The sequence below is a fragment of the Ciona robusta genome, chromosome 8 (assembly GCF_009617815.1).
Source record: "Ciona robusta chromosome 8, ASM961781v2".
Taxonomy (NCBI): domain Eukaryota; kingdom Metazoa; phylum Chordata; class Ascidiacea; order Phlebobranchia; family Cionidae; genus Ciona; species Ciona robusta.
In genome coordinates, this window is record NC_143242.1 from 1,375,119 (window position 1) to 1,390,184 (window position 15,066).

The 15,066-nt window shown below is 34.5% G+C and overlaps 2 protein-coding genes across 2 annotated transcripts; one reads left to right on the forward strand and one right to left on the reverse strand.

The window, feature by feature from the left end:
- Positions 1-3,326: 3,326 nt before the first annotated feature.
- LOC149732059 (prolyl 4-hydroxylase subunit alpha-1-like) lies at positions 3,327-10,710 on the reverse strand. Its single transcript, XM_089882168.1, has 12 exons — positions 10,356-10,710; positions 9,982-10,133; positions 9,773-9,916; positions 7,718-7,896; positions 6,818-6,912; positions 6,283-6,385; positions 6,046-6,222; positions 5,794-5,961; positions 5,580-5,633; positions 4,973-5,041; positions 4,337-4,502; positions 3,327-3,528 (listed from the first exon to the last, which is right to left on the reverse strand). Exons 1-12 carry the CDS (start codon positions 10,538-10,540, stop codon positions 3,443-3,445), a joined length of 1,578 nt encoding a protein of 525 aa, XP_089738294.1. The 5' UTR covers positions 10,541-10,710; the 3' UTR covers positions 3,327-3,442.
- Positions 10,711-12,584: 1,874 nt separating this feature from the next.
- On the forward strand, positions 12,585-15,029 carry LOC149732060 (uncharacterized). The gene is made up of 5 exons (XM_089883801.1): positions 12,585-13,281; positions 13,345-13,458; positions 13,862-13,939; positions 14,003-14,118; positions 14,190-15,029. Exons 1-5 carry the CDS (start codon positions 13,252-13,254, stop codon positions 14,743-14,745), a joined length of 894 nt encoding a protein of 297 aa, XP_089739927.1. The 5' UTR covers positions 12,585-13,251; the 3' UTR covers positions 14,746-15,029.
- Positions 15,030-15,066: the final 37 nt, after the last annotated feature.

The window sequence follows — 15,066 nt, forward strand, 5'->3', positions numbered from 1 at the left end:
GAAGGCGCATCTCCAATGTCGGCAAAGGAGAGAGCACGATACACTGTCTCTCTTTCGCGGGTCGTTCCCGTTTACTATTGTAGTCAATGGAGTCGATGACGTTTTGTGTACTTTTTCTTCGTTTTTTGACTTAATTTAAAGTTATTGTGTAAAAAAACTATTTTCTAATATATATATATTTCTAAAAAACCGTTTGTTTGAAATTTTTAATTAATTTTTTATAAATAATTAAATTTCCTAAACAAGTGGTAAACTGTAAGCGTTAACGTACCAAATAACTAAACTAGCCTAACAAACTTGAATAGTTGGTGTAGTTTTTAAAATAAACAGCTAAAACCTTCCAAAAACATTATGCGCCTATCTTTTACAATGGAGACGAAGGGAAATGGGGACGGAGTTGGCGGTCACGTGAATAGAAAAAAGAATATATCACGGTTTTGGAAAGTTGCGCGTTCTACTCTTTTTTATTTCTGTGGTATATAAACATGAGTTATTTCATCACCATAGAAATCTTACAGGGCAACCAAATAGGGCTAATTTCGCCGATTGTTTACCCTAGCAACGGGAATTTTTAAACATATTTTTCTGCTTAGTCGCAGTTTATTTATACAACTAAAAAACTTCAAGTCACTTTTAAGCTTTAATAAATTTAAACAACTACTTGAAAATTTGATTTTCTTCAATCTGCATCCCGTATTTATATTAAAAACATAAAATGGTATAAATTTAGCTTCATATGTACATATTTATATTATGTCTATGATCAATTTAGCCCCATTCAGAGCCATAGAAATACCGAGTAGTCCAACCCATTGTTACGTAAAACACAAATTGAACGGTAATTTGGGTCCAAAATAACACAGTAGGTATAGGGAAAATGTATGTTTTTCGGTAAATTACAGAAAAACTTGGGCCTAAAAACAAATTTAAAGGTTGAAAAATGTAAAAAACATGTGTTATTTGTTTTCTGTGTCAAAAAAAGTCAAAAATTAGAATTAGAAGCGGTTGATTTGCGACATTCTAGTCATTTAATGCGGCTAAATTTATACATTTTTTCTAAAAAATGTTTGGTAAGGTAAATAGAAGCTGTTTTACACCTTCCCACAATAGGAAAACACAAACAAAACTTAACAAGTTCGTTTAAACCCTTTGTCAAAGTCACCACTTTTGCTCTATTTTGGACACACATAGACGGCAGTTGGACTACTCGGTGTTTATACGACTCTGGCCCCATTTGCTGTGTGCTATGTGATTTCTATAGGCGACATGAAATAACTCATGTTTATATCACAGAACTAAAAAAGAATAGAACGCGCATCTCCTATGTCGGCAAAGGAGAGAGCACGATACACTCTCTCTCTTTTGCGGGTCGTCCCGTTTACTATTGTAGTCAATGGAATCGAGGTCGTTTTATCTAGTTTTTCTTCATTTTTTGACTTGATTTAAAGTTATAGGGTAAAACAACTATTTTCTAATATACAAATATTTCTAACAAACCGTTTGCTTGAAGGTTTTTAATTAAAATTATTAAATAATTAAATTTTCTAAAAAGTGGTAAACTGTAAGCGTTAACCTACCAAATAAGTGAACTGGCCTAATAAACTGGAATAGTTAGTGTAGTTTTTGAAATAAACAGCAAAAACCTCTTAAAACTACTATGCGCCTATCTTTTACAATGGAGACCAAGCGAAATGGGGACGGAGTTGGCGGTCACGTGAATAGAAAAAAGAATATATCACGGTTTTGGGAAGTTGCGCGTTCTACTCTTTTTTATTTCTGTGGTTTATATACGGACTCTGCTCAGTCTGCTGCGGATAAAACAGATGACAGGTAGTTTTCAAATTAAAAAACGATTTGTGAAAGAAATTGCACTTCAAACATGACAATCACCTGCTATAAATAACAATACATAATGTATTTATAATAGGCGATTGTCATGTTTGAACACAGTGACACACACTCTCTCTCTTTCGCGGGTCGTTCCCGTTTACCATTGTCATAGATAAGAGAGGAAAATTATACACATTACAAGAGATTACCGATCTAATGAATGAGCACGTTCTAAACTGATTAGCATAAGATAGTAGAGTCGGGGAAGATGGGACACATTTAACAGATAATATCCAAATAGTCTGATCGTGTTTTAAACAATTAACAACGGTCTATGGAAGTCGTGAAGATACGGTTTTATAATTCATTAAATGTTCTTTGTTTACTACCAAATGAAAAAAGAAATCAAAATCAAAAGTTGTCCCATCTACCCCCATCCTGCTATATTAATTAATCCTTTTACTACAACGGTCGACTAGGCTCGATCAAAAACAAATCTGAAGTAACCAACAAAACGGGTTCTAGTCGCCATTGGTGACTGTGGAGCAGTAGGCAGAATGTATTTATACATGTATTATAACTAATGAAACTTATGAAGTATGAGGATTGAGTGATTGGTGAAGAATATGTGTAAATACGCTTTGCACAACTCCTGTACCATGTGTTTATTGTAAACTTACACTAGTTAACGTTGTCGTCGCCTTAAAACGTTTGTTTTCATGAATTTTGTAATCACGCAGTAATTAGGTAAAGTTAGAAGTTAATATTAATCATATAATGTTGAATTAAAAATAATGTTTCAATTACGATTAATGATAATACGGTATAAGAGTAGTGCATTTAATGCGTCCCCACTTAAATGCTAATAGTTTGATTCAGTTGTGAATCGTTGTGTGGATACAACACGCGTGCCGTCGTTTCCTGCCAAACTGCCAGACAGTGTTTCCGCTGTGTAAAGTGCATGAGGAAAGTAATCGTTAATTAATCGCTCATCGTGCGGTTTTAAATTTGAAAATTCAGTCTAAAATTATAAATATATATTATGATTTGATTTCAATCAAGAGAATAAAGAATAAATGCTAGAATTGAAAATTGAGGTAAGTGCGGAAAAAAGTCGTCCAAAAAACAACAACATTAACAAGAACAACTGTTCGACGAAAAAGGATCTATATGACCACTAACGTGCTCAATAAAGAATAATGAACAGTAAATACGTACATTTAAATGTGATGTATTAGTTCTCTATGCTCAGCTTACATAGTATCCACTATCCGTATCGGTACCATCCGCATCCACCATTTCTTCCGACGAAATCATAATTTTCGCTAGGTGGCAATGACGAATTTGTTTTTCTATTCTGTGTGGACTTGTGGTATGCCTCTTTCATAGATTTTTCCTTGGTATGCCTTTTTTAAGAGACTTTTATTGTTATATCGCTTCAAGCGTTTCATTTTACTCCATCCAACTATTTAATATAATAAAACCTGTAACACAAACTCCATAAGCTTCTTTATTACGTTGTGATAAACAGCAGAGCACTTTTTCACATAAAACAGTTTCTTGTAAACTTTCTTGCATCAGCAAATTTTAGCGAAACTTTGTTTATCGAAATTTAAAATATTCTGTTATCTGCATCTTGTCTTAATCCACATTTCCGTTTAAATTCTTGTTGTACTTCGTGAACCCAAACATTGGAAGCTGTGAATATAAGAGCGTTTACTATCGTTATGAGTACACCTATTTCTTGATCCAAACTGTCGGAAAGTAAATTTTCTCATTTGATAACTTATTTTATTTCATTTGATAACATATTTTCAGTTTACCATAGTCCATATATATTAAAAGGGCATACCAACGAAAAATCAAAATTTGTGTATGGATAGATATGCTTAAATGTAACCTAAAGGTACCATAAAAATTCGCCAAAACGACACGGCTTTTCAAGAAATTGCGTGAAAAAAACCCGCTGGAGTAAAAAAAATTCGGCTGTTTTGACAATGTATGGGATTTCCCATTAAAAAAAAAGTTCATTCAACTTTGATCGTTTCTAGTTTCTAAACTACTGCTAAAAATTAAGTAATAAGAAAAAAGTGTTTAGTCAGCATATTATGTAGCTGCATAGTACTCTAAACACTGTTTTAGAGTACTATGGTAGCTGTGTTCAATCGAAAATTAAAACATAATAAAGTCTATGTTTTACAATTTTTTATTTTAAAAACTAGAAACGATCAAAGTTGAGGAATTTTTTTCTTATGGAAAATCCTATGCATTGCGCCACGGCCGATTTTTTTAACCAGCTGGCGAATTCGCGGTTTTGAAACTCATTATTTTCAAAAGCTGTTTTATCTTTTAAAACGCATTTGAGCATATCTATCAATACACAAATTTTGATTTTTCGCTGGTATGCCCCTTTAATATACTAAAACCAAAGTCCCTATACAAATATATATAAAAAATTTGGAAAATGTAATAAACTTTTAAAACGTGAAGTATGCATTATTTTTACCCCATTTATTTCCTATAACGACTGGACAGGACGCATGTCGAGTTCGCGGATCACCTAAACCAGAAGGATACAAGTTGTACCAGAACACTGCGCTACCCTTGATCGGTTTTGCGACAATTTTGGGTTCTATAAAAGCCGTACGACCTCCTTCTTTGACGTCATTTAACTGGCAATAATAATATTATAACATGAGAAAAAATAGAACAAAATCTCCAATAGATTTACAAAAAAAGTCGTTATAATAAAGGTGTTGATACATCCATGTCAGCTCTTTCGGTGATTTTTTATTTTTATATATGGCTGATAATTTGGATAACCCATTAGTGACCACTGGGTTGGAGCAGTTGCCTTTAAGTCTTGCTTAAGCAGACACATACGCCTACAATGGTGGCAGCGACGAGCCTTGAATCTATTACCTATTGGTTACAGGAAGACGCGCTAACCACTATGGTTCTAGGCTATATCCCCCCAGGCGATTTCCCCGGCCGGCTAGAGGAGAATAGTCACGGGGGGGGATAGCCGGGGGGAAATAGTCATTGGGGGCAATTAGCCGGTTGGAAATAGCCGGTTACGAACCACTATACCACCACGACGCCGGATTTTTTTCATTATACTAGACAATAAAAGTACACTTACATAAAGCAACATTGTAGCAATCCTATTGCCCACTTCCGCGCCATCCTCGCGTTTATAAATTGATGGGTCCTGTTTTAAAAGTATAATGTTACGGAATGCATTGTTTATATTGTTACATGCTCTTGTTTAATACTGTATAATAGGTTGCGGTAAAAAGGAGAGCGGAGCAAGATGGCTAACTTTTTATCGGGCTTGCACTCCCAAAATGGTAGCAACGACGAGCTTAGAACCCGTTACCTTTGGGTTACAGGCAGGCGCGCTAACCAACTGTGCTACGGCGCCGTTAAAGGCTTATGTGCAATTACGATACTAAATTTCTTTAATAATCAAAACAAGCAAGGATTGTGGAATAAACATCTTACCCCACTTTGCACCGCCGTACAACGTTGTATACCAAACATGTATAAATCGTTAAATAGCATCTCATGTGTTTAAATATATATTTCTTTTAAGTGTTGTCAGTTAAATCATGCTATCACCACCCCACCCCAAAAACTATCAAGGTATCACCTCCCAAAAATGTGCATTTGGATTTTTAAAATTAGGAATGATATTTACTTAATTTTTCCCCACCGTACCATAGAAACAAACGTATCATAATATATACCTCGGTATAGTCAAAGTGAGGCTGGTATTCACCAGCGAGGCCATAATTTGCCACCTGAAAAATACAAATACTTTAAACAAAGTTCTTATGCGTATGTTACAGAATTTATTTTAGATATTAAATATCAATACTAATTATACATTTTGACAACAGTGATTATTTTTATAACTTGTTTTTTTACATCTTTGTTGTGAAACAAAAACGAAACTCCAACCTGTAAGTCCTCAAACGTCTCTTCAGATAAGCCGGTCATTTCACTTATTCTTGTATAAAGTTTTTTCACCGCTGTGAAGTCATTTTTTTTAAACCACGCTACCTTGCTAGTCCGGATATCTTCAACTATTCCGGTGTTATTAGGACCCGTTACCAAAGCCCGACTGAGCTAAATTAGCGAAAAAAAGAAAATATAAACATTAGGATAATATGTCACCTGATTTAATATTTTAAGTTGGTGATTATATCTTACGTGTTTTTTCGACATTTTCTTTATTGTCTCAATGTCATCATTATTTATGACGTCATAGAACTGCACTATATGAGGAGAGTTACAAAGTTCTTCAACTTTAACGGGTTTAATTCGCAGTCTCGGGTCATTCTTGTTTGTGTACAAGTAACATCGAAGGTTCTTCGAAACCTTGTGTGGCTACATATAAATTATTTTGTAGTAATTATTCGATCAATTTACACAGAAGGTTAGTCATACCAATTTAAATTTTCCTTGACAAATTTGATTATATTGTTTAATCTCATCTTCAGCATTTTCATCTTTGTGAAAAATGAACAGATGTGGATAACGAAGAAACATTCTGCAAGGCACAAATATACGGATTTAATGCTTATATAGTGCGTGTTTTAATGTGGTAAATAGGCTACGTTACCGAAATCGTGTCAAACTTATAAAAAAAGACCTATTGTAACCAAGCCTAGAAATCAGTTGAAACTTCTTTATTTACACCCCGCAAAGGAACAAATTATCAATATTGCTTAAAGAGACACACCAACAAACAATCAAAATTTGTGTATTGAAAGTTATACTCAAATGTGACCTAAAGCTATCATTAAAATGTTAAAATATAAAAAAGCGTCTGAAAAAAATGAGTTCTAAAATCGCAAATTCGACCGCAGGGGTAAAAAATGGCCGTGACCCAAAGCATGGAATTTCCCATTAGAAAAAAAATCACTCAACTTTGATGGTTATAAAACATGGATACAATATGTTCAGTTTTCCTAACACAAACCTGTAGTACAACATATTTCCCAACAATATATCATTGAATGGATCACGTGTCAACAAGTCTTCAGTTATTGCAAAAGCATGCGTTAAGTTACCTCGCTGTAATATTATAATTAAAACTGTTATAATCGATAAACATTTTATCATATCGTTGTTTTAATATGTATAACATAAATATAGTACTTTGGGGTAAGGTGAGAGACCGTTAGCATATCACCGGAAAACGACAGTCGTTATAACATGGGTGCTGATACACCTCGTGCCAGCTTACGAGTTACCATGTATGTTACTTTGGGAGATTATTTTTTGGAATTTTTTATATATGGCTGATAATTTGTTCAACCCATCAGTGACCACTTGGTTGAAGCAATTGCCGTTAAAGGTCTTGCCCAAGGACACATACGCCCACAATGGTAGTAGCAACGAGTCTTGAACCCAATACTTCTGGGTTAGAGGCGCGCTAACCATTTTGTCACGGCGCTGGACAATTAAAAACGGTATTCTTGTTGAATAGATATTTATGACATTTCTTTGTTTTCTACCAAATGGGACACGAAAAGAAAACATGTGTAATCTGACCCCGGCCTACTATAATTTATAAACAAATGATTATTGCATTAAATCACATATTTATGTTACAATGCTCGTATTCTCGCCCTACATGTGCCTTGAGCCGAATGCGCTTCTCCTGCTCCTGCTCCTTCGAATTCCCTCTCACGCTAATTACCCTTCTAGTCTCCAACGCAGTGACGTGGAGACGGGCATTGGGTTTAAGTGTAAAGCGAGTACGCACTGGTGTGTTGTGTTAAGAGTCGGACGCTCCTTGTGTTTTATGCTGCTTTTACATTACAGTACGATTTTATCTGACCGCTGGTGTTTTACGAACCTGGAGTGTAACATTTACCTTTGCTCGGCATACCGCTTCATATGCCAGTGCTTCGTCATTTGTGAAGGTTTCGTCTGCTTTAAGTTTTAATGCTCGTTGCATCCATATTTTACACGCATCGCACTTAAATGATTTGCAGGATATTTTTCCGATCAGAAAGCAGTCACCAGGAGAAAGTTTATAACCAGACTTTTCACCTGAAACAAAATTGAGTATACATGGGTTTAGTTTAACGCTTAAACGTGAATGGACCGTGACTCAGTCATCTGGCGCAGTTGCATCGTACCAGACGATATAGATGCTCAATGCCCCTATACAATTGTAGACCTCTGCGTCACTAGACAAGATACTTAACATTTATTGAGTTTCGAGTGTTTTTGTCAGGCATACCGAAAAAAACAACGAAAAAATCGAATAAACGCCATGACACGTGGTAAAACTCGTAAACAGGCACGAGGTGTATATATTTAAGTATTCAAATTCGGTGTTGAACGAATACATTTTTTAATGACTGAAAAAGAATTAATAATAAGATGTTTAATATAAATATTCGCTGAATCATATTAAAACTGTCAAAGTTTTGTAGTTTGCATCACTAATCCAGCACCGCAGTTGAACAAAAAGGATGAAATATTTTCCGTCCTTCCTCACCCTACTTTAATAGGATGGGAAAAGATGGGACACTTACGCACATGTTGCCATATATTTAAAAATTCAAAACATATGATAGTTTTTGGGGGGATACGAATAAATAATAATTTTATTCCTTTATTATTTAACAACAATTCTAAAAAATATATTAAAACACGAAGAGTTATTTAGCGGTTCGCAGGTATATTTTTACAAATTCGAAAACAAACAAGGTAAGACGGGACAGTTTATAATAATTGTTAGTTTTGATTAATAATTGTATTTATTATTAGGAATACACGTAAAAAATCACGAAATAATACTGTACGCTTTGAAAATTAGGTCTAAACAATTGGTATTGTTTGAACGACAATGGGTAATGTTCGAACATCAATGGATAAATATTGTATCCTACAAAATGTATATGAACTTGTAATAACAGAAAATTGATAATAACTATTGATAAATATACAAATTGGGTTTTGCTACACTGTTTTGGGCACAATAAGCCACTTGTTATAAATTATTATTATTAAGTGCAAATAACTGAAGTTTAAATATATTTTCCGCTTGTTATCATTATATTATATTAATATATTATTTTTCATTCATTCATTCATTATATTAATATATTATATTATATTTGAATAACCCATCAGGTATAAATTATTGAAGTAAAACCAACCCTTTTAAAGTTCGGCAATGAAAATCTACAAAACTATACAACCTGGGAGAAGATGACATACTAAATTAAAATATTTTTATATTAACAGTATTCTGGAACTTGTAGTTAGCCTAACGGAACTGGCCGACTGTGTTAGTTTTTTGCCATGTAAACTTTATGTTCATAACTTTAAAGCGTTACTTTTTTTGTTTTATCCCAAATTAAAGTCATAGGAAAATGGCAATCATGTACGGTTCGAAGCACACACACACATGACGTGCGGCCACACACTAATCATGTGGTTTCAAATCTGAAAAATTTGGTCTAAAAATTTTAAATATCTATAATTATTTGATTTTAATCAAGAGATTAAAGAATATTTGCTAGAATTAAGAATTAAGATAGGTGCGGAAAAAGTCGCACGATGAAAACAACAAAAAAACAACCGGGAACGAATAAGGATCTATATATGACCACTACCGTGCTCGATAATGTAATGTATATAACATGTTAAGAACTATAACAGTAAGGCAAGTAACAGAATGTTTAAACTTGATTTTCAAAGCGTGCATTTTTACTTGTTATTTACTTGTAGTCCTAAAAATAAATTCACTTTTTAACCAAAATTAACAAAGATTTTAAACTGTCCCGTCTTTTCCTGTGTTATCGAATTTGTAAAACTTAACCTGTTGTGCGAATCGCTAAATACCTCCTTGTGTGTTTAATATGTTTTTATGAATTGTAGCCATTTAATAAAGAAATGATTAGGTTTTACATACCTTTTACATTTCCTTCAATAAGTTCGTCTATAGAAAGCTCGTATACGCGCTGCAGTCTTTCGATGCCAGCTGCTGCTGGGTTTAAATCATTGTCGGTTGGATATAGTTTCCGCATTCGAGATATGTTTTGGGTAAGTTCAAAACCTAAACACACATCAAGTTAGACCGTGTTACGTATACACGGAAACATAAAGACAAGTTAGTTTTACCTGTTTCGTTAAACATCTGCAGCAAATCTCCAACCTTCGTCCATTCTTTCGCAAATCTTTGAATGAGATGATATTGGTTGATTGGATGTGATATATATTCTTCTTTACTCGATGAGATCTTATCCGAAACTTTCCGCAAAGCATCGACGTAGCTGTAATAAACAAAGCAGAGTAAATCAATTTGCTACTATACCGCAATAAGGTGCTATCTCTCTTAATACAGTTTTACTAACTCAAAACTATATTTGCTGTATGGTATATAGAGAGTGAAAATAGCAGTATAACTGTCTATATTTAATTGGTTAAGTCGACAGTACGAAACATACACCGAAAACATTACAAACGTACATATAACGCTACAAACGAACGCTTACTTTTGAATTCTGCCTAATTCCTCTGTTTTATTATTGATAAAATTTTGAAGACGAGACACCAAAACCTGTTCGGTTTTTGCGACTGCTTTCAACTGAGCTACTGAAGAAGCCCAATCGAAACAGGATGTTAAATTTATCAACAACGTAAAACAACAAACACCGCATATTATTGAATCTAGTTTCATTCTTCTAGCACAGTTTCTTCTTTCCTAAAAGTACAATGACAGTTTGACATCAACTATTTCCAGCGTTCATAGCGTCAATCTATAAATATTAATTGCCGAGCAGTACTAATGTTTCCACGTCTCGCGCCAATGCCTTAAATGTCCTACGTTTTCTACCAGTCGTGAACTAAGCAATTGTGTGCGTGGTTCTATCGAATGCTTGACGCGGAAACGCATGTTCTCTCTGAAAAACCATACAGTTTCGTAGAAATGCCACTTTAATATGAGTCTACTCTGTTACACATTTTAATGCATCTATTCCAGCGAAAAGGATTCGCACCAATAAAGTTTGCTGTTACAAGTTAATATCTGTATATTTATTGACTCTTTAATTAAAAGAAGCTAAGTGCCAGGTGGTGCATAATCTTTTTAGTATAAAGACCTATAAAATATACTATGGCTTATGGCTTATGGACTAAAAATAAAGTTTTATAAACTGACTGCTCGTGAATGTTTAAACTTTCTTTCTAGTGTGCCCTTGACTCTTAACCTCCACCACTTTCTCATTAGTCAAAGAGAGAAGTCAGCGAGTACAGTTTTATTATATAAATAGTAGAGTGGGGGCAGATGGGACACTTTTAGCACATAATCTTCAAACATCATGGTGGTGTTTTAAACAATTATTAACGGTCAGTGGAAGTCGTGAGGATACAGTTTTATAATTCTTTAAATGTTTGTTTTAGCTACCAAATGATAGGAGAAAATACAATGAAGAGGTGTCCCATTTTTCTCCACCCTACTATAGTATACTGAATGAATGTAAGTAACTTTATCCTCGCGTAGCTGGAAAACGGCAGTCGTTATAACATGGGTCCTCACACACCTCGCGCCAGCTTACGAGTTACCAGCATGTATGTTACTTTGTGGGTGATTATTTGAGGGGTGCTTTTTTCATTTTTTTATGTATAGCTTATATAACCTGGACAACCTATTAGTGACCACTGGGTTGGAGCAATTGCCGTTAAGTGTCTTGCCCAAGGAGACATACGCCCACAATGGTAGCACTAATTGTATGATACTAAGTACCGATCGAGACTACGTAACCACTGTTAGCGTAAATTTTGAAGTTATATATGTACACTTATAGATCGTTTTTTCATAGTCTTATTGCTCTTTCATTATTCCCTTTTTAAAGTTATACCATGATCTATATATTCCAATTAATAAATAATAAAAGTAACAAACTAATACGAATATATTCTGTAGCAAGTTTTTAAAACAGACTTTTTGTATGTAACTTCTGAAACCAGTTACGCTTGATTCTTAGTTTTTAAAAGAGTTTTTAATAAATTATACTAGATATATCTGATAAATAAGTTAGTTATACAAAAGAAAAATCTTACTGAATTCCGCCTTATTTTAACTATCATATATACTGCTGAATGGCAAAGCGGTCTCGTTAGCGTACTATCACATCAGTATATGCTAAAGTTTTACATGCGCTCAAAATAATGTACCTAATAGTTTAAACCCTTTATTGCAATGCATTAATTTTGTTTGAAAGTCTATCATCTTTCTTGCGATAAGATTTCTTCGTTGTTTTTATTCGTGACTGCTCGGGTATCTTGGGGATAGTGTGTCTTTTAACCTAAGTATTCGTGGAAAAGGATTAAGTGTCGGTAATTGGGTTGACTTTGTCAAACAATAATTAACCGCAAAAATCTTGTTAAGGTAAATCTTAGTACATATATACAAACTTTAAAAATGTTTGCTTAAGAGCCTTAGATAAAGATAACAAATTTTGGTTTATAATTGTTTAGGAAAAAGTGCATGTTGGTTTTGTTCGAACTGCAGTGCATTTATACAAACCAAAGTAATGCATGTGAACTTAGCATATGTAATTGTTATTAACAGCACCAAGTCAAAATACTGAACTTAGATCGTTTCCTTCCTGTAGAAGAAATTAGTATAGATTTTAAACAAGAGAATACCTCGCTGAATACGCTTAGCGGTCGGTTTTGCAACAGTTACTCGCTCAGATTTTTCTTCCTCGGACCTATATATAATCGTACAATTAGAAACTCGTGTTGGTAACTACGAACGCGTTGAAGTGCGCGCAACAAGCTCTTAACAAGTCTCGGAGCAATTTCATCGCATTGTATCGGCTGTACAGATTCTCTCAAGTTCGGTTTGTATGCGAGAATTTAAATGCCGGTTTAAAATATAAGTTGAGCTTTTGTAGGTGACTAACGAAGCAAAGTACGAGAAACACGCAAATGTAAGATTTGATACAAGTTTATAATTATAACTGGCGTCAAAAGTTAATATAATATAGTATACGATGAGATATCAGAGCGCATAGTTTGTTCCACTGTTGTGGCCACGGCTTGAATAACCTATAATACCAACATGTCCTTCGTCTCTTTATTTCGTGTCATTGCGCAGACAACAATAGCTTACGAAGTCGCAACACGACGAAAGTAAACCGATATGTTATAATAGGACCCATAAGGCCAATACGTACAATATAGTGTGATATATAGGCTTTCGATACCAAGCTTTTTTGCGACTGTGTATATACAAAAAAATAAAACTAAGAACTATTTTTATTTTTTTTAAATTATTTTAGGTATTTTTGAATCAGCGCAGTTCGCCAGTTTTTTGTAATACTGATAGTTTATACCTATGAGCCATGTTGCAGTAGATCAGTTCATGAAATTTTAAACCGTGACATGTCAGTCTCAGATATTGTTGGAACTTGGGTAAGTAATGATAAATGCAATATGTAACCTCTCGTTTTTAATTGATGCGAATACATTATACAGTATCCGTCCGGTTATTACGGACATTTTCGAAGTCGAACACGCAATGACATTTTACAAGATTACAGACATGCAGCGTCCCCAACACCACCATCTAAGTTCTATAATCGTGTTCGGGTAAGTGATGTTTAAAGTTTGTATACAACGGGTAGTAAAGTTGTCCCATCTTACCCCATAGAACTATATTGTTAAACAATATTCAAGATACTCGTAATGGATTATCATACCGACATCTACTTTACACTCGGATTTACAAAACACAATAATGGGGAAGAATAATGTTGCTACTTCTAAAAAGTTTTAAAAACTTCCGAAACGTAACATTGTACAAACGGATTGTTGTTTTAAGCACATTCTATGATTGGAGAACCTTATCGAGACTGTACACCCGTATATATATGTATCGCCTATAAACCTGAATATTTTGCTTTAGAAGTAGACCTAACTCATTTCTTCGGCATTGTAACTAAATTAGTATACCTGCAAATACTTATTTTAACTGTTAAATATATCATTACAGAAATCTCCAAACAAACACTTATTTTCAAACCACGACAATAGACATTCGTTTCCCACTGACGCAAGCTATTTTGACACGGTATATGTTGTGAAGTATGATTACCAAGTTTGCTTATTTCATACAAAATGAAATCATTTACAGGGTCTTGGGCGGCGAAAAGCAAACCGGTCAGTTACTGCGTTTAATCCGGAACTAATTGCTTGGATGCCTCATAAAGATGAAATCGCAAAAGCTGGATCTGTAGTCTCGTTATACAGGTATATGTACGGTTTGTTTAAATCAGTTTGGCCATTTTATTACGAGATCGTAACAAGCTAATTGTTTTAAGAGTTGATTTTCAAGAAGGTGATAAAAAAGAGTGTATTCCACAACGACTTTCCCCAAGGATACGAAAGAGAATGGCAACAATGGAAACAGTTGATGCAAAGTTGAAATGGATCACTGACTACAAGAGACAATATAGTCACGGCCAACCGAACCCTCGAATCAATACGGACTTTTGTACAGGACTGGAATATACCAATGGTGACCAAAACCGTCGCTCTCATCAAGTGTTAAACACTACAGGTCGATTACCAACATCCATGCCCGCATATTCCGATCACACACGGAAACGAACAAAATCGGCTCCGATGCGATACAGCGTTGGTGATTGTTTGGTTTGGAACGCGGGAGCACCGAAAGTACAGCCATTGTACCGAAAAAAGCAGCAACGAATTACATTACAACATTCAACAGAAAATAAAGAAGACAAGAGGCAAAACGTTGAGCAACCTAAAATAAGCATGACACCCGCAGCCACAACCATCAGTACATTTAACCCGATGGAGGTTGACCACGGCAGGCTACCAACAATCACAAAAACAGAAGTGCTTGTACAATAAAATGTTCCATATAAAATAGCTTATTTTCGTGTTTTTCGAAAGTTCTAAACATGCCCACATTTGGTAAGACCCAATACATATGTTGAGTATTTCCTTTGCTCTGCATTTCACAACCTAACAGTGTCAATATTACCAACTATAATGTGTAGCACATTTATTGTAGCAAAACTGTATTTTCTGTGCGTTTAAGTGCTGCCACCTTTGCCAAATAAATGTTAGGAAAGATACTCACAGAGTATATGTTGTGTTACCGATGGGTGTATTGAATATAATTCGATAAAAGGTGCGTGTTAAATCTCAAATCATACAATAGTTAGGATG